At 43.5% G+C, this 22,378-nt stretch overlaps 1 protein-coding gene across 6 annotated transcripts in view; it reads right to left on the bottom strand.

Moving 5' to 3' along the window:
* ASTN2 (astrotactin 2) overlaps positions 1–22,378 on the bottom strand; it is a 773,365-nt gene that overhangs the window by 303,641 nt on the left and 447,346 nt on the right. For all 6 annotated transcript variants that reach the window (XM_061604310.1, XM_061604311.1, XM_061604312.1 and 3 more), the window contains one exon: positions 6,163–6,313. In XM_061604310.1, coding sequence (XP_061460294.1) covers positions 6,163–6,313 — 151 coding nt within the window. The remainder of the gene's footprint in view (positions 1–6,162; positions 6,314–22,378) is intronic.

Genomic DNA, 22,378 nt, shown 5'->3' with positions numbered 1-22,378 from the left:
TTCCTCTCTCCTTCTCAATGAACAGTAGAACTTGGAGTCGCCCAATGAAACTGATGAGCACTGCCACCTGATGTTGGGTGAAGGCTACTGATTAAGATAGATTTTTAAAGGATTAGATAAATTAATGGAGGGTGATAGGTCTAGCAGCAATGAACAGCCCTGACAGCTGCAATAAACTGCCAGGTTCAGAGGCAATGTTCCTCGGAATAACAACCAAGGAGAGTGTGTGTGTGTGGAGGATTGCGTTTGGCCTGACCCACATTAGGGCTGTTCTAACAGTCTTGTGAAAGGGAAGGTGTGAACTACCTCTGTAAATAGTAACTTCCATCTTCTCATTCCTCACTGTTTTCCTCCCGTCCCTGGAGCACCAATATTTGCACAACTTCTTAATGTTGTCATCTGGCTCCCATTACCAGCTTCTGTATTAATACCTTCCCTGCTTTCCAAGAGTAACAACTCTTCCTAAGGCAACACACTACAAATGTTTTACTCAACAACCACCACAACCTCTATTCTCCTCCTCTTGCTGTCTCTGTCCCCCCCTCTTGCCCTTTACGAGACCAATCCATCATTATTTTAGCTTCAGATGTTAAATTCATCTGTCTCTCGAGCATCTTAGCACAAGTCACAATATCCTGCATTTTGCTAAGCGTCCCCCCGCAGCAGCAAATTTGCGGAGCTCAGAAATGACTTGGAGATTTCAACAGAATAATGGATTCTCTCTAGTTATAATTTAATAGTGCAGGTACTACATATAACTATATTTTCCATTAAGAAAAATAAATACATACATGCATACATACTAGGCATCTCTGGAAGCCTGTCCAGCATCATAGCCCCTGATATATAGAGGCTGGCAAGTGTCCTCCCTCCTGCTCTCAAATTATTGTCCTTGGGATTCAGCTCTGCTCTTGGCTCTTTTCAGCTTCTTGTCTCACTGATGCACTCTGCCCAGCCAGGGTTGCATTTTAGGCTGTGGGTGGTACAGCAGCTACAGTGTCGGACTGGGATCTTGGGAGATCCGGGTTCAAATCCCCACTTAGCCATGAAGCTCAGTGAGTGTATTTGGCCCGTCACTGTCTCTCAGATTAACCTACCACACAGGGTAGTTGTGAGGATAAAATCAGAAGGGGGAGAACCATGTTTGTATGCCACTGACAGGTCCTTGGGGGAAAGGAAGGATATAAATGTAATCATAGAATAAATAAATAAAACAAACCTTGCACATAGAAAACTACCTGACAGGGGGAAGGCTCTTAAGGATTATTTCTTCCTGACAAGCTATAGTTTTCAGCCTGCAAGGATTTAACATTATTTATTTCTTTTCTTGTGGTATGAAGGAGCATTCAAGCATGTGAGCCCTCAACTGTAGCTGGAAGTGGTAGAGCTCAGGCATAGGCTGACCACCTCAGTGAGAACTAACTTTGGAAGGATGGTTGTGTCAATCTGTTAAGCAAAGAGTCTTGTGGTTCCTTAAAGATTTATAGTTATACAAGTGGGACCTGCAACAAGATATCGTAATGTGGGGTGCTGCCTATTCAGAACCCCAGACACTCTGTTACATCTATTACCCCCCACATCCCTACCCCTCAATGGTCAGCCAGCATTCAGTGGCTACTAAGCATCCTCAGGTGCCTGTTGCATTGCCCATTCACGATGAACGGTGCTCGTGATGCTACTGGGGTGGTCACATGTGATCCCACTTTCAATACTGTTTGTGCCTGTCAGAGTTTTGGGGCCATCACACTGCTTCATTTCCATTCAGTGCTTATAACATAGTGTCCTGCTGAAATCCCGTAACGTTTTATAACTGAGATGTCCTGGTTTATTTTTCTCTCGTTTTTGTTGCGCTGTAGCCTCACCGGACAGCAATAATGTGGTAGCACTGGGGGAGGCATTGCAGAAGAACTGATAAAGAAGAATGAATTCACCACTAATGAACTATTATTGTGTTAAGAACATGTTGCAGAATTGTGCCCACAATAAAACACTAGTCTGGAGGGATCTCAGGTCTCACTGGGCTGTTGTTGTTGTTCTTTTTAAATGTACTTCTACAAACCTTGGACACACACACCTCTCCTTCCAGCCTACTGGTGCCTCACTCTTGTGTATAGATGGAGATGTATTGCCTACAGAGCACTGACACTCACTCACAGCTTGAGCACTGGAAACAGACGAGGATGATAAAACTTCCACAGTCTAGATCCCACTTTATCCGCAGCCTGGGGAGCAACTGTAAGGATTTTGCCACAGCTGTAGCTACTTCCTATTTATTTGGAGGCTGTGATGGACTTAGAGATGGCAGGTAGCAGTAACAGGACTATTGTTGGCTGGAAGGTGAATGCCAACTTTAGTCTCTGCAGCCTGTTGAGGAGCCAGAAGGTTGAGCCAGCCAGCCAGCAGTCCCGCCTTGGAGAACAGCTGTAAGAACTTTGCCACAGCTGTAGCCGCTTCCAGGGGAAAGGTTATTGTGTTTGTGGATGGAAGTTCTTTTTGTGGCGAGAGCACAAATGCATGGATGTATATATTGTGATTTATGGTATGACTGGTTTTTTGTTACATTTCTATTGATGTATTGCATTACACTTTCGAATTTGTATTTACTGAAACTTTGCTATATTCTGTACTATTCTGTTCTCCACTTTGGGGACCTTGGCCAAAAAGCCATATGCAAATAAACCTTAAAAAAAACAACGCAACAACTTTAGATATTGGTAACTCTTCCAAGACTAAGGCCTGGAGCCAATCTATGCACATTTGTGGTGGTAGAAATCAAGGCAGTTCCACTCTGGAATGTAGGCAAAAGCAGAGCTTGGAAAAGTTACTTTTTTGGACTACAACTCCCATCAGCCGACTACAGTGGCCATGCTGGCTGGGGCTGATGGGAGTTGTAGTTTAAAAAAGTAACTTTTCCAAGCTCTGGCCTTTCCACTCATTTACTTTCCATCGTTTCTTAGGAACGCTATTAATCAAAAATAGCCCTTCAATCTTGATAATGTTTGAGAGGTTCACACCTTACAGCAGAAGTAGCCAACGTGGTGTCCTCCATATGTTGTTGGACTACAAGTCCCATCAGCCCCAGACAGAATTGCCAATGGTAAAGGACGTCTAACAACATATAGAGGACATTACATTGGCTACCTCTGCCTTACAGGATTACTGCCTAGAATCCATCTGCTACCTGGGGTGTCATTTGACACCTTTTTCCTCTTCACAGAACTGAAAAAAAAAATGCTACCTGCAGCATGAGTGGAGGGAGATGGTCACTGCAGATGTATAGCTTAACCAATTTGAATCTACATACTTAAATGCCTTTTGTCTAGCACTGAAGTACAGATTAAAATAAATAAATAACCAGGTGGTAAAGAAAAGAAAGAGTGAGGCAGGAATAAAATTGGCCAGATGGTAAAGTCAAACCCCACAGAGATAGAGATAGTGTGAAAGAGACAGACAGACACTGTTTTTTCTCTCGCAGCTTCAGCCAAATCACAAACAGCATATTGTGGGTGTTCTCTTGCTTACTTACTCACTCGCTGACAAAATCACAAACTTCTTTAAAAAAAAAAAGGATGGAAGGAGTGTGAAAATAATGAAGTGACAGGCCAGATGCAAAGAGAAAGTGAGAGATTTTGCTTAGAAGAGCAGTATGCCTGGGAGGGACAGTATCATCTTACAGCAACTGCACTGAAACTGGGGTGGGTGGGAGAGAGACGACTTTTGATTATGCATGCAATTCCATGCTGAATCCCAGAAGTGGGATCCCCACAGACCAGGGCACAAACACAGAGAAAGAAAAGACCCACATGAACAGCCTGTGGCGCAGTGGAGACCCTTCCAGGACAGCTGTGGCACACCATACAGGCAATTCTCTCCTGCAAGGACAGACCTCATCTGCTTGCCTACTCCACCTCAAGCAAACATTTCAGAATGGGGGAGGGGGAAGAGGAAGACGGCTGGAGTAACGGCAAAAGAGAGATGGCAAATATAGGCTTCTGTGACTCCAAGCCATATTATTTCACTAATTTCCTTCCCTTCAGCTGAAAAGTGAGCACCTGCCACCAAATCTGCAAACGTATTTGCTGTTCACAAATCCAACAAAAGGAAACAGAGAAAAATGGGAGGGGAAACACCTTTAATTTCACCTCTTGCCCAACACATACCCTTTTCAGGAGCTGTTTTCTTTTTATTTATTTTTATTTATTTATTTAATTTAATTTATATACCGCCCTAAGCCTGAAGGCTCTCTGCCTGCAAACTCTCCCCAGCCCTCCACCCCCACTTTCTCTCTCACACACATCTACATGTTGCCTGCAACCTCACATGGTTTGTGTCCTGTTTAGTTCAGACACAGCCACTGCAAGGGAGGCAGAGTGGGGAAAGGCTTTCCCCCCCCCCAAAGAAAAAGACATGGTTTTCAATTTCCGGTACTAACACTCCATATAAGGGAAACAAGAGAGAGAAAGATGGGGCTGCCATTCACTTTCTCCCATAATGCACCTTCACTTCTAAAGGTGGCCCAGAACAGGTGTTATTTCTCCTCATGCCATGCAGCAATCATGAGTGCAGGGTTTGGGCTTTTCTTAAGAACATAAGAAGAGCCTGCTGGATCAGGTCAATGGCCTGTCTAGTCCAGCATCCTGTTCTCACAGTGGCCAACCAGGTGCCCATGGGAAGCCTGCAAGCAGGACCAGAGTGCAAGGGCACTGCCCCCCTCCTGCAGCTTCCAGCAATTGGCTTTCAGAAGCATACTGCCTCTGATTACGGTGGCAGGGCACAGCCATCATGGCCAGTAGCCACAGCCTTATCCTCCATTAATTTATCTAATCCTCTTTTAAAGCCATCCAAATTGGTGGCCATCACTGTTTCTTGTGGGATTGAGTTCCATAGTTTAACTACATGCTGTGTGAAGAAGTCCTTTCTTCTCTCTGTCCTGAATCTTCCAAAATTCAGCTTCACTGGACGTCTACGAGTTCTAGCATTATGTGAGAGGGAAAAATTGTTTTTCTCTATCCATTTTCTCCATGCCATGCATCATTTTATATACTTCTATCATGTTGCCTCTGACTCGCCTTTTCTCTAAACCAACCCCCTTGCCCCCAAATCCTGAAATCTTTCCTCATAGGGAAGTCGCTCCATCCCCATGATCATTCTGGGTTTTCTCTCTCCCTTGACAGTACCTGAAAAGAATATTAGTTTGCAAAGTAAAATGTCAAAGAAAGGGAAGAGGGCCAAAGGAAGAAACTGCAGCTTAAAAAAAGCGGTATAATTTCAGCAACCTTGTGCATTATTAGTTGACATAAATACCTCCAATAACCAAATCTAGCTCTCTTTCTAAACAGGATGACGATGATGATGATGACGATGATGGAGGAGAAGAAGAGGAAGAAGAAGAAGAAGAAAGGAGAAATGGGGAAAGACAAGGAATCTTATTGGGGGAAAAGGTGATTTGCAAGGAAACGAAGGAGTTGGAGAAGGTATGCCCAGTTACATTTAAAGAATGTCTGTGCAGCAATGAACCTATACACACTCACTCGGAAGTATTAACATTTGAATTAATTCTGCTGGTTTTTACCAGGACATATTTTTACTCCCAGTCATCAAACTAGATAATAAAATAAGTTTTTATGGTTGCAGACAGACTTCAAGCCTGGCAGGATAAACATCCACCATATACTACGCAATGGTCTGAGGACCTCACTACCCTGGCTATATATGAACATACTTCTTATAGACATCCATTTTGTGTGGATACCTATTTTGGACATCTGGAGGGGCTTATATTAACTTACATGTTTAACAAGATAGATGTACTGTTGGTTATTGTACCTTTAATGTGAGCTGATTTTTGAGTTATCTATTATTGCTTTTTTAAAAAAATATTTCCCCCCCTCTTTTTGTTACATTTGCAAAAAAAGAAAAAGAAATCCAAGCTGAACCTTAAGCAGGACCTGAAACCCACTACACAAATGAGAGTGCACGATGGTCCTGCCTGGGTCATCCCTAAGCTGGACAAGCAACCTTGGTACATCATATGCTAAGGATCCCATCGGCTGGCTGAACCCTAGGTGGGACCTGGAACACAGTATGAACCAAAGCATCTCTTTTTCCATCCTTTAGCACAACATGCTGTCTCTCTCCCAGGAACTCAAGAGGTGTACGTACCACACAGCCTGTCGAATCCACCTTGCGGTCTGACACACACTTGAAGTTGCGAGTGCAGCCCCCGTTGTTGCGTGAGCAGTCTCGGACTGGCCCGAAGGAGGAGAGAAGGTCATTGATGGTTTCGAAATAGGTCGACAGCATCGCTTCTTCCCTTGGAGGAGAAAGGGGCTGTTAAAACCAGGTCAGCATGCACACCAGAAGGTGTTTCTTTGCTGCCAGCTTCAAAGGGCAGGAGACTGTTCCTATGTCTCATTCTTGCCACGGTGATAAACTGTTAAGATCACAACTATATGTGGAGGCTCAATTCCCTGTACCACAGATGAAAAGAGGGAAAACCCTCCAAGTGCCTAGCCAGCAAACAGCCAAAAATGAAAACGAACGTTTTATTGCTACTTGACATGTTTTGGGTGGCAAAGACCCTTTATCAAGGGCAATCTGGTGGAAGTCCCACGGTGCTGTTAGTTTGCTACACCTATGAGGCAGCAGTGTGAGACTTCCACCAGATTGCCCTTGAGAAACGGTCTTTGTCATCCAAAATGCGTCGGGCAGCAATAAAATTACTTTTGTTTTCATTTATGGCTGTTTGCTGGCTAAGTACTTTGAGGATTTTCCTTCTTTTTGTCTGCGGTACATTTGGGGTGCCTCCCTCCTTGCTTTCCCGTCAATTCCCTGTACACAGAAAACTAGCATGTCAGGAGGTTCTAGGCTAGTATTATTATTGTTGTTGCTGCTGCTGCAGCTGCTGCATGGACAAAAAATCTATCATGTGAAATGCTGTCACAAGTTTATCACCTTAGTGAGAATTAGGCATAAATATGGCAGAAACAAACAACAATTTATGCAATGCCTTATGGCCTGGTGCATCTTACCTTTTTGTAGCAATTTACCTGCGGGATTGTAATTGTCTCTTTGCCCTGAATCACTAGATGTAGGCTGCCAGGGGTTGGGTGGGGGATTCTTATTCACTTCAGGTAAATGCTTCTAACCACATTGCTTAGAAGCAGGCTTGCAGCTACCAAGAGGGAAATGCACCAGTCACCTCTTGGTAGAGCCTTGTGTGCATAAGGGACTTGAGAAAAGCACGAATCTGAGAAAGAGGGTGCACTGAGGCTTGACTTCAGTAGTGATGGTATTCATCGCATTTCTGAAGTCTTCATTTCTTTCTTGCAAGGAACAGTACACTGTGATGGGTAAGTGACTAGCATAGCAGCAATAGACTTATTTGATCACCACAACAACCCTGTAAAGTATGCTACAGTTCTTAATATTCTACTGATGGTGAGAAAGAGCAGCTTGCCCACCCACCTCCATCTAATGAAGCTAAAGCTGGGCAGAGATTTGTTTGAAGATGGACAACTGTCATCACGTCAACATCAGTTATCTAAAATGCAGCCCCATATCTGGATTGTTTATGTCAATAGTCTTTCCATGTATCCCTAGTTTATTATTATGCATCATGCCGTTCATACCTACGACACATAATCAAGGCTAGAAAGCTAGGACTGGACACAGAACTCATAAATATTCACTGCAATGGGTATGCCACTCTGTGCAAGATTATTCCCCTCCCCTGACGCCTTTCCTGGGCAGATGAATGTAGTACTCACACTGGACTGATTCAGAAGTAACACCAAACCATTGCTTGGTGCTCCATGATTGAACCTGAGGCTCATACTCTTCCCCTGCCCTCTCCTTCTTCCAAACTGCAATCCTGGTTTGCAGGATTGTTTACTACTATGGTTTGCACTAACAAGAAACAAACTGGATCAGAGTGAGTGAGGGAAGCACACAAGTACTAAACCATAGTCTGACATTACACCTGAATAGAGCCACTCTATGGATTAGAAAATGGACTGCAAAGCTGAACAAGCCAGGATGTGTGTATGGTGGGCCAATCTCTTAGTTATTTTTTTAAAGAAAAGGAATAAAAGGGTGGGTAGAAGCTTTTCCACCTCTCTAGTCACTGTTTCATGTTTTATTGCACTCTCGTGCTCATAGAGTATCAAGAGTGGCTTACAGCACGGGATGTTACAGACAATATATACACAAACTACCATTTACAGATGGCACAATTTAAAAACAATCAAGACTTAAAAAAAAAACAGCAGCAGAAACCATATATTAAAAGTCTGTCAGATTGTTTTTTTAAAACTTTGTTTTCTGTCCAAAACACAGCAAAGGGAGGCTGACAAATTTCCATATGAAGTGTATTCCAACACTGTGACACCACCACTGAGGAGGCCGTGTCTGTCATGCTCACTTACTCACGTAATGACACAGAGTCTCTGAGACAATGTTAAAGGCCAGCAGGGTCTATATGGGAGAAGATGGCCTGTTAGATATTCAGGGCTACAGCTGGTTAGCACATTAAAGGCCAAGAATAGCACTGAGGGGGATAATAGGTTTATTTATTTATTTATTTTATTAAATTTATATCCTGCCCTTCCTCCCAGAAGGAGCCCAGGGTGGTAAACAAAAGCACTCTAAAACACTAAAAACACTCTGGTGGCAACTGCTGGAGAGAGGAAAGCACATTCTTTTCAAGCAAGGTGTCACTGGTGCTGCAACCACTAAGGAAAAAAGGTGGGTGGACTTGACTGAGCTACCAAATGTATTAAATATTAACTTCTTCAGAGTATGGGTGAGCATATAGGTATGTGCGAAAAGAGACGAGGGAAACAAGTGTTCAAATGAGATGAACAAGTTGGCATCCTGCCTCTTTTGCCACAGTAAAGGAAAAGGAAAAAATGCAGTTATGTATCAAGTAGGGTTCTTTTGCTAGCCGTTTGATATGTTAGAAAGATGATTATTTAATCATGAGCAGGTGACAATGAAACAGGAGAGGGTTGTCTCCCATACCCAGAGGAAGCTGAGAACAAACAGTTTCTTTGGAGAAGACGACTGGCAGGCCCTCCAAGCAAAGTCTCTGAGCACATGGGGAGCAGACTGATGTGCATGAAAGAGACAAACCACACCTTTTATCCACCAGCACTTCAGCATCTTTGCCACATTGTATACTCCAGTGATTGTCTAAAGGGTTGCTTGTCCTGAGTGATTCTGTACACACTTCATTATGTTTTTCTGGGGTCCTATATCTGGTGCAGAAGTAGTGAGCAGGGCATTGCAGATTGCACACTTCTGAATGAGAGACAGGGAAAAAAAATTTTTTGAGACTATGCATACTGACTGGAGAATATGCATATTGCCTGCAGAATGTATAAAATACTGTCAAGATAAGTACATTCCCCAAAGCCTGTTGGAGATTATGCATAATGACTGAAGAGTGTACAAAATTCAGGCAATATGTGCACATTCCCCAAGGCCTGTTGGAGATATGTATAGACTGGAAAATGTGCAACATTCCCTCTTCATGGAAGGATTATGTAAACATTCTTCATGGGGCCTCGATTATGAAGCTAGACAAACCTAAAGTTCTGGTATGTAAATAAATAAAGTTCCGGACACTCTGGAGGCACCCTTGTCCAAGAAGGACAAGAGATAACTAATATAGATGAAAAAAAGAGGGTGGGGGGAGAAAAGAGGTAGACAAGAATGGTAAGGGGCGAGGGTATAACAGAAGGGAAACTGAAAAATCACTACTCAGAAAGACACAAGGACAACCTCAACATATAAATGTAAAGGTATCAGGACAGTCTGTAAGTAGCATCATAACATAAAGTGGTGCATATTATATCTAGGTTTTAAGTGGGTCAGCATGTGTCTAAAAATGTATGCAGCACTGTATCTCCCGAAAAACTCATGAATGCAGGAAAGTAGAACTTCTCTGGCTTCATATGCCTGACTATCCCTCTCCTGTGGCTTTGGGTCATGGGTCACATCTGCACCATACATTTAAAGCACATTTATACCTCTTTAACAGTCATGGCTTCCCACAAAGGATCCTGTGAACTGTAGCTTGTTACAGATGCTGAGAGTTGTTAGGAGGCCCTTTAACAAAGGACCTCCCAGTATTCTTTTTGGTGAAAGGATTACTGTTAAGTGGCACAAGAGTGTTTTAAATGTATAGTGTGGGTGTGACCATACTCTCCCTTACTGTCTTTTTTTGTGGTTTTCTTGTAATTCAGATATTGCTTTTTTAAAAAAAAAAATGCTGCATTAATTGTGTTGGATTTTTTAACTAGTTTAATTGTATGTCACCTAGAGGCTTTAGCATCAGGCAATTCTAAAAATTAAATACAGTAGGACCCCACTTTATGGCGCTTCACTTTACAGCGCTTTGCTAATGCGGAGGTCTCAAGTAGATGCAATTAGACTAAAGCCCCACTCATACAGCGCTTGTTCCGCTTTTATGGCGGTTTTCGGGCATTGCACGCCACTCTATTCAATAAGTTCCGCTTTACAGCAGGGGTTCGGAACGTAACCCGCCGTATGAGTGGGGCCCTACTGTAAATAAATAGATACCCGTCACTTTTTCCATTATTGCTGGGCAGATTAGTGTCAAAATATCACAGCCAAATAAAATAAATGGATTCAAGGCTACAGGGAGGAGGCTTGAAGAACTTCATGCAAAATGAAATAAGCAGAACATATTGCATTATTTATTTTAAGCAAAGAAATATGTCTGGCAAGGATTATTATTGTCAACATAATTTCAACTAGGATTGTAGCTCCTGGAAGGAAAAAAAAAAGCATATTGCCATTCAAGAAGTACAGGTTTTTCCATTTAACAATTCAACTGATTTGACTTGACCTTTTCTCCAAGGAAGAATGATTCAGATTTGATTTGTGCACAAATAGCCTTCCATGTAGGCTGAGAAATTTCAGGGAGGGATGTAGGAGGCATTTAAACATACAGATAAAAGTTCTGGGAAGAGCTCTCCCTCACCGCTGCCCTTAAGGGTGGTGACTGAAAACTATTAGAATCTTATGTCATTTTCTCAGAAAAATAGAAGTGTTGTACCCAACTTACTTCTACTCAGAGTAGACCTATTGAAATTAATGGATCTAAACCAGCCATGTTCATGACTTTCAATGGTTCTGCTCTGAGTAGGACTAGCACTGGGTACAATTCAAAGTCTTCTGTGAATTTTGGAGCAGCTTTAGTTTCAATACCTATACAATGGAGAACAAGTAGCAAAAGATGTCCCAAGTTCTGATATGCCCAAGTGGAGAGATGAGGCAGGGGAGTGTGCAGACTACTGGTACTAACCTGGCTGGAGAACTGCATAGCAAAATTCAGAAAAGTGTGAATTTCAAAGGACGGCTATGTTTCAGAAAGTGCAGATTAGGTAGGTTCACCTTTACATGTGAACTGAATCCAATTTCTCCCCCATCCCTATTCTTAATATGTAGGGATGAGTTTAGATGACTTAACACATGGTGGTCCTTCAAAAGACAGTTGTGATCTCTTTCCAGGCCCATGACTCCATTACTCTCTAGGCCAGGTCTCCCGAGCATGGTGTGAATGCCTTAAAGGAGATGATCCTGCCTTAAACGGGCAAACATTTCTCCAGAATAATTAATCCTTTCGTTTGCCTGTTCTTCCATTATGATATAGGGAGTGAGGAGGGGGAAAGCGGGAGGGGGGAGGACTTGTTAAGGAGTGGTATCTCCATACATACAAGCCTGCAAAGCGAGTATGTCAGCAATTCAAAAGGCCTTGAGCTGCACCAGCTGCCTCTCCAACCTTATCTCAGCAAACAGAAGGAACGAGAAAATGAGCTGGAGGGAGGGGGCAAAGGCAGCTCCTGATCCCACAGGAGGTAGCAGTCTATGGGGAATTTGTAAGGCAGGCCCAAAGAACCACACAACTCTGCCCACAGGCCAAAGGTGGGCTTGGATGGACACATTTTATTGGTATATTTATAATACGCCTTTCTGACAAGATTGTCTCCCAAAAGAGCTTGGAATTACAATTCAAATAATGTGTGTGTGTGTATCTCCCCACTATTTCTTTTCAAGTCACAGAGAGAAATTTATTCAGGAAAGCTTGACACAGGTGCAGCAAGGGTATTGGGATGATGTGGGGGTCACAATCAAAAGTCTGAGTGCAGGGTCTTTTTTAAAAGTCTCCATGCCCTTCCCACCTAGCTTTAAAAGAGCAAGGTTCACTTGCAGGACTCTCGTCCGGCGGTAGGAAGAATATGCTCGGAGGCAGGTGCTTTGGCGAGGAACCCATAACTGATCATGCCAATAGAGATGGCACTGAGTCTTAAGTGACAGCACAGTCACCTGCCATGATGTGCCTCCTCCTGCACTGCCACCCCATCCATTGAGTCAGCAACTCTGTGTGTCCTGCTCCAGGGGTGGCAGAGCGGGGACGGGACGAAGGCTACTGCCTCTGTTACCCCGTCTCCAACAGCCTGAAGCCAAGGGGCTGAGTCCTCATGCTCCCTGCAGGCTGGCTCCCCCACACTTGTCCTGTCTCGCCCTCCCCTTACCCCTCGTCTGCCAAGCACTGCCATTCCAGCCCAGACCCTTTTGGGACTGTGGGGCTCACAACAGGAAGGGGCAGAAAGAACCACAGATAGACTTAGTGGCAAGTGGATGGTAAAAATGTGATTCCACAGGAGCAGATCTGACTGTTGCTTCATTTAAAAAAAAAGCAGTACCCACCCGCCTACCATGCTACCTGGCCCATTGCTTGTCACTCAGGGAATAAGTATAAAAGACTTTAGCAAATCGGACTGCCTACAATTGCATCACAGGTTACATAACAGACATAATATTGGACGTGAAGGCCAACATTGCACACACCAAGGAGCCTACATGCACCACAGGGAGATAGTAAGTGGTTTTATACTAGACTGGACTATGTATCTGTCTAAGCCAATACAACCAACTCTGGCTGGCAGCAGCTCTCCAGGCTCTCAGAGAGAGAAAGCTCTTTCCCATCACCTGCCAGCTGATCATTTTTAACTGGAGATGCCAGAACCCAAAACTGAGAGTTTCTGCAAAGCATATGTTCTCTCTACTGGCCTAGGGCCTCTTCCCCCAAAGGACAGCCCAAGAAGTAGGTCACCAGTCAGAGTTCTGAGTGATCCAATAAGCTGGGCTAAATCTTTCTGTTCCAAGAGCTTTAATACCCACGCAAGCCAAGGACAAGTTTCAGGTGCAACTAAGTATTTCTATCCATCTGTCAATACTCTCTGGTCTCCTTGGTAACCAAGAATTTGGTGGAAGTTTAAGACAAAATATGTGATGTTGGATATACATGATAAACTCGACTTGGTACAAGAGCTCTGTAAATTACATGTCTTGCATCCCAGTTTGCAATGGTCCTTATGGCCTGCAATTACTCAACATGCTCAATTTCACAGCAGGTGACACCTTTTTATAAAAGATCACATATCCAAAGAAAGCCTTCAGTGGAGTGATAAAACTCACAACTCTTGCTTAAGAGTTTGCTAAAGACAATAAACTACTGTTAACAAGTCAATGAGGTTAAGGAAAACTGTGGCTCCAAGAACTGATCGCAACCAGGAGGCCCAGAAGTGTAAAATGTGATCCTTTTCTACATGCTCCATAGCTGCCCACGCAGATAACAAGGCTAGTGCAAATTTACTAGCCCACGTAATCTTGTTCTTTTTCCCTTTAAATTACAGGTGAATGGAATCACATAATGATTACATGATATGATTAAATGGCAGATATGAAATGGGAACCAGGTAAAGGTATACAGCAGGGATTACAGACAACACTTCTGGGGGGGGGGGTTGGGGGTGGAGAGATAACACAGAGCTTTCATAAACAGAAACGTAAAGAATCTCCACCAACAGAAAGTTAATGCAATAATATGGGAGAACTGGAATCTGACTTTAGAACTGCACATTGCAACAATATGGCCCACCCATACTTTTCACCCTCTGGTCACTATCTATCAATGTTCCCCTAGGCTCCTTTGGGAAGAAGGGTGGGATATACATTTAATAAAGAAATAAAACAATCTAACATCTCTTCAGTCTTTCCTAATGATGCAAATGGACTGCCTTCAAGTCGATTCCGACTTATGGCGACCCTACGAATAGGGTTTTCATGGTAAGCGGTACCAGAGGTGGTTTTACCATTGCCTCCCTCTGAGACTGAGAGGCAGCGACTGGCCCAAGGTCACCCAGTGAGCGTCATGGCTGTGTGGGGATTTGAACCCTGGTCTCCCAGGTCGTAGTCCAACACCTTAACCACTACACCACACTGGCTCTCCAATGATGCAAATATAGGCTTAATTCTCACTGAGAGGGTAAAGCTTTGCTTGGGCAACACTGCTAGAGACTCCAGATGTAAGCTGGTATGAATGAAGATTCACCCATAAATAATTACAGTTGCCTCAATATAATAAACAACAAAGAATAGTGTTTTATATATTGAATGTTAGGATCAGAGCAGAGATGATAGAATTCTAGCATGACAGGGAAACAATTTCTATACTGACATGCTTGTTTTTCATGTTCAGGGTGTGTGTACCCACAGAAAAACATTTCATTATGGTGAGAATGGGGAAGCCGTAGCCCTCCAAGATGTTATTGCTTCAAAAACCATATCAAAACGCATCTTAAAATACAGATTTTGAGAAAAAATATGTGTTTAAAAATGTGAATTTATATGGCAATTTTTGTGCAGACTTTAAAAAACGGGTTAATAGGGAAATGACACAGGTTGGACTTAATGCAAGTGTGGGGAACCTTTGGCCGCTCCAGATGTTGCTGAATACCAATTCCCATCATCCCTGCCCACTGCCCACACTTGATGGGGCTGATGGGAGTTGTAGTCCAGCAACATCTGGAGGGCCAAATGTTCCCCAAACTGGACTTAATGGGTGAGCATGTGCAAAAGTGACACAGATCAGAAAGTGTGATTCATCCATCCCTATTCTAAATATAACCTATTCATTCAGATCCTTACAATCTCTCTCTCTCTCTGTTGGGCACTGTCATGTTTGAAACTCTTTAAAGAACAGCTTTAAAGAAGTACATTTTATAACTGCAATGCAGAAATGTTCTAAGTGTCATTTCAAAGCAGCATGAAATATACACACCCCACATGGCATATTTGGACTGAGAACCTGAGCGGTTTTTTTTTTAGTATCTTATCTATTTAGAATATGTGGGGGACCTATCTCTTCAGATCACTGCTTAGAATAATAGAATAGTAGAGTAGGAAGGGGCCTATAAGGCCATCAAGTCCAACCCCCTGCTCAATGCAGGAATCCAAATCAAAGCATTCCCGACAGATGGCTGTCCATCTACCTCTTGAGTGCCTCCAGTGTCGGAGAGCCCACTACCTCTCTAGGTAATTAGTTCCACTGATGTATGGCTCTAACAGTTAGGAAGTTTTTTCCTGATGTTCCATCGAAATCTGGCTTCCTGCAACTTGAGCCCATTATTCTGTGCCCTGCACTCTGGGATGATCAAGAAGAGATCCCAGCCCTCCTCTGTGTGACAACCTTTCATGTACTTGAACAGTGCTATCATATCTCCCCTCAGTCTTCTCTTCTCCAGGCTAAACATGCCCAGTTCTTTCAGTCTCTCCTCATAGGGCTTTGTTTCCAGTCCCCTGATCATCCTTGTTGCCCTCCTCTGAACCTGTTCCAGTTTGTCTGCATCCTTCTTGAAGTGCGGAGTCCAGAACTGGACGCAGTAAAGATGAGGCCTAGCCAGCGCTGAATAGAGGGGAACGAATACTTCACATGATTTGGAAACTATACTTCTCTTAATACAACCTTACATAGCATATATGAGAGAGAGAGAGAGAGAGAGAGAGAGAGAGAGAGAGAGAGAGAGAGAGAGAGAGAAACTAAAAATACAAGTGGGCACAGCTGAAATATGATATGAGTTGGGTGCATTTTCTACTCAGTCTTAACTGTTAACAGATATACAGTCTCTCTCTTGAAAGCTTTTGGGGAGATAAGAAATGTCTGGGATTCAAAACAGAGTTGGATACATTTACTTAGGATATATTATTTATCAAGCATGGTCCAACTGAACTGGCAGTTATCGATAGTCTCTGACCTGAAGCACTGACTGTCCTCCAGGAGAGCAGAAGGTGGGAAGGGAGGGCATCGAGGGATATTTTTATCAGTAGTTTAAATGAGTAAGGCTCCATCTACACTATACATTCAAAGCTGTATCATACCACTTCAAACAGTTGCGGCTTCCCCCAATTCTGAGAGTGGTTTAAAAGTCAATCCCTCTTCCCAGGGAACTTTTGGGAACTGTAGCTGTGTGAAGGGAATAGGGTTATCCTAACAATTCTCAGCACCCTTAACAAACTACAGTTCCCAGGATGCTTTGAGGGAAGCCATGACTGTTTAAAGCGGTATTTTGCCTCTTTGAATGCACAGTGCAAATGGGGCCTGGTCTACCCAAATCTGTATCCATTGCATTCACATAAGTCTGCACCCCACATCCATTCAAGCCTTTGCTACTACGCATAGCAAGAGCAAATGGAGGCGGAGAAAAGGTTATAAACTATGATTTGTCAATTCAGACATCATTCCAAACCATAGTTAGCACAAACCATGTTGATTCTGGTTTGCCAAATTAAGATGTTATGTAAAAAGATAGCAAAGCTTCCTTAATCATGGACTGGTGTGGCTAGATGAGCTGAGCTGAGTTGAGCAAATGTTGGTCCCTCGCTACAGTGAGCAGCTGCGTCCAATTTCCTCACTTCTGAGATTCCTGAAAGGGTTCAGTGTTTTAGAAACAATTTCAATTGAAACGTCCATGTTTAGACACAACTTTGAGCATGTTTTTATACACAGACTAGCCCTCAGTTATTTCAGATGCATGTTTTACTTGGTACCAAAACACATCTGCACATCTATTAATAAAATTTAAACTTATTAATTGCAACAAAAATGGGTTCCTTAAATATCTAATTAGTAGCAGCAATATTTAGTAATAGATAGTAATGTCTAGTAATTGAACCCTAATTAACTTATGTACCAAGCAATGCAGTTACACTCTGCTTTCCCCACACATATACACATTTCTTTGGGTAAGTTGCTCTTGTAAGCTCAGAGAGCTCATTTGCAATTTGGGGGTGATGCATAGTTAAAAATTCTAACTGGAACATTATTAAGCAATTTCTCTGAGCCTATTAATATTGTTTTATTATTGCAATTATACTTCCTAAGCTGCTCACCTCTCCCCATTACTGTGTATATTTTAACTTCAGTACATATGTCTAATCCAATAGGAAACAGATGCTTCATTTCTTCCACTTGCAGAAGGCTGGCTCCTAGCCAGTGGTCTTCCCTTCTTCTCTTCTCCAGTCTGCTCTTAGATAGCACTCCTTCCAAGAAAAAATGTGTGTCCATGCACGCACGCACGCACGTGCACACACAATTCAGGACCATGAGCCTGGAAGGATAAATACCCACTGTCTATCACACAATCTGAGAACTTCACCACCATGGCTACCTATTTGTTTCCGAGCTAGATTCAAGGTGCTGGTGTTGACATATAAAGCCTTACACGGTGTGGGACCGCAATACCTTGTGGAACACCTCTCCCGCTATGAACCTACCCGTTCACTTCGTTCAATATCTAAGGCCCTCCTCCGGGTACCAACTCACCAGGATGCCCGGAGGACTGTTACTAGATCTAGGGCCTTTTCTGTGGTGGCCCCCGAATTATGGAACAGCTTACCGGAGGAAATACGCCTGGCGCCTACGGTTCTTTCTTTTAGGCGCCAGGTTAAGACCTGGCTATACTCCCAGGCATTTTAATGTTTAATGCTTTATGTTTAATGTTTTTAGTTTAATGTGTTCCTTTGTTACTGATTTTATTTTATATTGTATTTTAATCTCGTTTTGTACACCGCCCAGAGAGCTATTAGCTATCGGCGGTCTAGAAATGAAAATAAATAAATAAATAAATAAAAAATCTCAAAATAATGTATATAGATATCAATTCCATGTGGATACCTATCTGAACATCTGGAGGGCTTATATTTATTCACCTGTTTAATTTAAGTTAGATGCACTGATGGTTATTGAATTCATAACGTGAGCTGATGGAGGTTTTTTATCAGAGGAGGGCCTTTGATCTTGAACGTAGTGTACGGGTGGGTTTGTATCGGGAGGGGCGTTCCATCAGGTATTGTGGTCCCAAGCCGTGTAAGGCTTTATAGGTCAAAACCAGCACCTTGAATTGAGCTCGGAAATATACAGGCAGCCAATGCAAGTGGGCCCTTTGAAAGCAACTGTCTCACTTTGAGCCTCATGCCGCACCTTCCATGATGGTGGCACAAACAAACACAAGACAAACAGGAGTAGTCAATTTAGCAATTGTTCTTTGCCCACCACAGTGTGTTCAAATGCTTCTGTGCTGTGGGACAATAAAAGACGTAGCAATTCTGTCTCCCTAATGTCTGCTTTTCATTGGAGTCAGCAACATCAGTAAGAGATCTGTGCAACAGATTTGTTGTCTGGTGCCTTTCAGAGGAAAGAAGGGTGACACTTTTTAAAACAACAAAACAACAACAACAAAAGATAAAACAGATAGGGAAAGACAAGCCTGTTGTTGGAAGTGGGGCAAGAGCAACTCCTGTTTTGTTCTTTTGTTTATGTTCCAGCAGGGAGATAGAGTTCGGGTCCTCCAGCTGGCTAGTCTTGACTACCTTGACCTGTGATGCTCTGACTGACTTCCTTCCATCACAGACTGATATGCTGAGGGAAGCTTATCTGCCCCTCCTCCTTCCGCCCTTTCCTTCCTTTCTTCTTCGACTGTCTGAGAGAGAGGAGACACCTTTGTCTCTGCTCTCTCTCCTGAGCCATGAAGGTAATTCTCACATGTGGGTGTTGTGCCTCCAACTTACTTAGTTAGAACTAGATATGCCTTTCCTATCTGCTATGTGTTTCTATAAATAAAGTAGCTTTTCTTATTTTACTAAGTCTTAAGTCTCAGTGATCTCAAAAAGCCTGCTACTTAGGTAAATGCACACACTGGCACGCATGCATCTCAGACCATTGCTGATCTCTGCTAATATCTATACAAATTTACATAACACCTGTCAAGCGCTCAGCACTCAAATCCTTGCAGGATCAGTTTCAGGCAGATGTAGCGCTTGTAGCATAGGCAGAAAACCAGTAACCTCTGAGACTGAGGAAAAGGCAAAAGAGAGCAGGCCTGGATAAGCCAGAATAGGGAGACCGGCAGATGTGATAGGTGGCAGAGAGCAGAACAGGGAAATGGGCCAATGTGTCCAAAGGGGTGCCCTGACTTGAGGGGATGCAGCTGGCCAAAGAAATGCATTGCAACGACTGGAATATGGCTGGCTGTCCTTGATTGCCTGTGTTCTTCCACGCAGGTATTCAATTAGCACAGCAAAGTCACACAGTCTGTGTTATTGCCAATTGCTACCATAATGAGTGGTTGCTGTACTCCTCTTTGTACATCTGAGCTTTGCACAGAAATGTTGCAGACTATGGCCTGGTTCACATGGCACACCAAGCCAAAAGTTGCCTTAGCAAGGCTGTGCAAATGTTTGAGCTCCCAGAGAGGGGCTTGCAGCCGCTTTGCTTCTCCCCAGTCCTTTTTGCTGCTGTGCCATGCTGAGCTAAGCTAGCCTACCATGCCTTGCAAAGAAGCTTTGTGTAACTCTTGCATCTTACCCTTTGGCCCTGCTGCTTACACTCCCCTTTGTATATGTCTGTGCATATACCTTGTGTACCAAGGAAAACAGTTCATACATCTAAAGAAGTGGGTTCTAATCCACACAAGCTGCTGCCATAATAAATCTGTCACTCCTTTAGATTTAAGTGTGTGCTTAAATTGTGACAGACTAACATGGCTACTCCTCTGGATATCTGTGTAACACTAGCTCCCTCTTTTACTGGGAACCTCCTCACATTAGCATCACAAAAGACACTGTGCAGACTTAACTGCTGGGACCAGTTCCACAGCTTCCCTTACACACTATGCAGGATCACCCAGCCAAGCAGAACCTTAGTGGAACATCAAGCCCCACTTTTCTACGTGGACCACAGGAGGAGGAGTCTTCAGTGCACAAATCAGTTGCTCTCTGAAGTTCAGAGAAGTTGTATCTTTAAAATAAAATAAAATAATCCCAATGTAAGGAGCATGAAAACACAAGAGGAACCTGCTGGATCAGGCCCATCTAGTCCAGCATCCTGTTCTCATAGTGGCTAACCAGAGGCCTATGGGAAACCTGCCAACAGCACTCTCCCTTCTGCGGTTTCCAGAAAGCATACTACCTTCGGCCATGGAAGCAGAGCAGAGCCATCATGGCTAGTAGCCATTTATAGCCTTATCCTCTACGTATTTGTCTTCCAAGTCGGTGGCCGTGGGTGCCTCCTGTGGGAGCGAATTCCACAGTTTAACTAGGAGCTGTGTGAATGCTTTCTTTGTCTCTCCTGAATCTTCTAGCACTCAGCTTCATTGGATGTTCATGACTTCTAGTGTCACAAGAGGAGGAGAGTCAGGTCAGCAAAACGTCAGGCCTTTCTGTCTCAGCCAGAGAGACCTGATTTGCCTGAGCCCTGCTTGGCAGCAAGCATGATGGTTAATCTGTCCCCGTGCCAGTCTCTCCCTCTGTAAGCCTCAGTGCGGCCACCACAGCCTTTTCAAGCTGACAAGGTAATTGTGAAGGATATTTGGTTTGAACTGCAATTCACAAGGAGAGACAGTGGTGAGTAGGGACAGAGGATCACCTGATTAGATCTGTCAAAACAGATCAGACAGAACTGGCACCTCGGAATCCACTCTGCACTAGAGTGTGTTACGACATGTGCTCTTGGGAACCTGAGTGTGTGCATTTGCCACCCTCATGTCCCATGAAACACACCTCCTTGAGAGGAGGGGATCTTTTGCTAGGGATAAAACAAGAGCTTTGCCCTGAAATGTGCTTAAATGGTGTATATATTTAACCCAAGAAATGCAGGTCCAAACCAAAATAAAGCAAAGCTTGATTTTATTGAGAGAAAGAGTAGGAAAGCATTACAGAATTACTTGGGTGCGTGGCAGCATTTATCATTAATATCCTAACCCATTCATAACTTTAAAGTTAAGAAATCAAAGGACCCTATTACTATAAGAGGTGAAAGGTAGGAGAGATTACCTATCCTATGCCCGGAATGGGCAGTTGAATACAGAGGAAGCTATGTGGAAGAGCTCTGATCCAAAACCAGGAAGGAATCTCTTGGTCTCAAGGTTTTGCACCGAGACCCAGAGTCTCCCCGGTTCTGTCCCTGCAGTCCTTGATGCGTTCCTTGAGAGCATAGTACACATGTGTGGGAGCTCTGATGTTCCTCAGCCCCCCTTCCTCTTTCTTCCTCTCCTCCTTTTCTACCTTCAAGCCTCGGTTTTAAAATACTTTTTCTTCTCTCCCCCTCCTGCCAAGGAGGGTATGAAAGTCTGGTGATGTTGTGTATGTGTGTGTGCATCTCTAACTGACCCTGAGAACTAAGGCTCCTAACAAACAATGGGATTCACTGTGGGTGAGGGAAATTTGCCAAAGAACAAGATAACAATTATGCATAACATTTATGCCGTAGCTTTAGTTTTGTATCTTAATTTCTGCCCTTGTTACTCTTCGCACAAAACCTTGTGGGAAAGCATAACCAGCCATACCATTAGGTGGGGGTGTGGGGTGGGAATTGTAGTTTTGCAGGCTCCATGGCCCTGCCTCATAACAGACTAGACCCTCGCTATCCTAGGTAGGTAGGGGGTAGAGTGAGAAAGTGATTCTTTCACACTGGTATTTTACTAAAGAGAACGGAGGTGTAGGACACAAGGAGAGGGCATTTCAGAAGGGGAGGAGGTGGTGGGCGTTGATGTTGACCAGCGGAAAGCAATTCATTTAAGGTACGTTTGTAATCCAGTTGTGGGCTGGGGCTGCAATCCTATGCACACGGTCCCCCAATTTGCATTCCCCCTTGCAGGCTGCATGGTATTTTTCTGTGTTACCCCAAGTGCAGTAAAAAAAATACACTGTGTGAAATATTTTCTACCTGGTCTTACTCTGACTTCAAAGTGTGCATATATTTTACCCTATGTTTTTATTTGGATGTGTACAGGATTCCACAGAAGTCTCTGACAGAGGAAAAAAAGTCTTGACTCAAAATAGGTCCAAGTAAACGTGCTACAGCTTTGCAGTCAAGCGACTCGATCCTGTAGCATGTTTATATGCAAGTAAGCTCCTCTATGCTTAACGGGGCTTATGCCTTCCCACACCAGTGGGGCTGGGACATTAGCCTTCATAAGAATCGCCTGGAAGGGGTTACCAGCGTCTCTCT

Source organism: Rhineura floridana, chromosome 20 (assembly GCF_030035675.1).
Source record: "Rhineura floridana isolate rRhiFlo1 chromosome 20, rRhiFlo1.hap2, whole genome shotgun sequence".
Classification (NCBI taxonomy): domain Eukaryota; kingdom Metazoa; phylum Chordata; class Lepidosauria; order Squamata; family Rhineuridae; genus Rhineura; species Rhineura floridana.
This window is presented reverse-complemented; position numbering and strand designations above follow the sequence as displayed.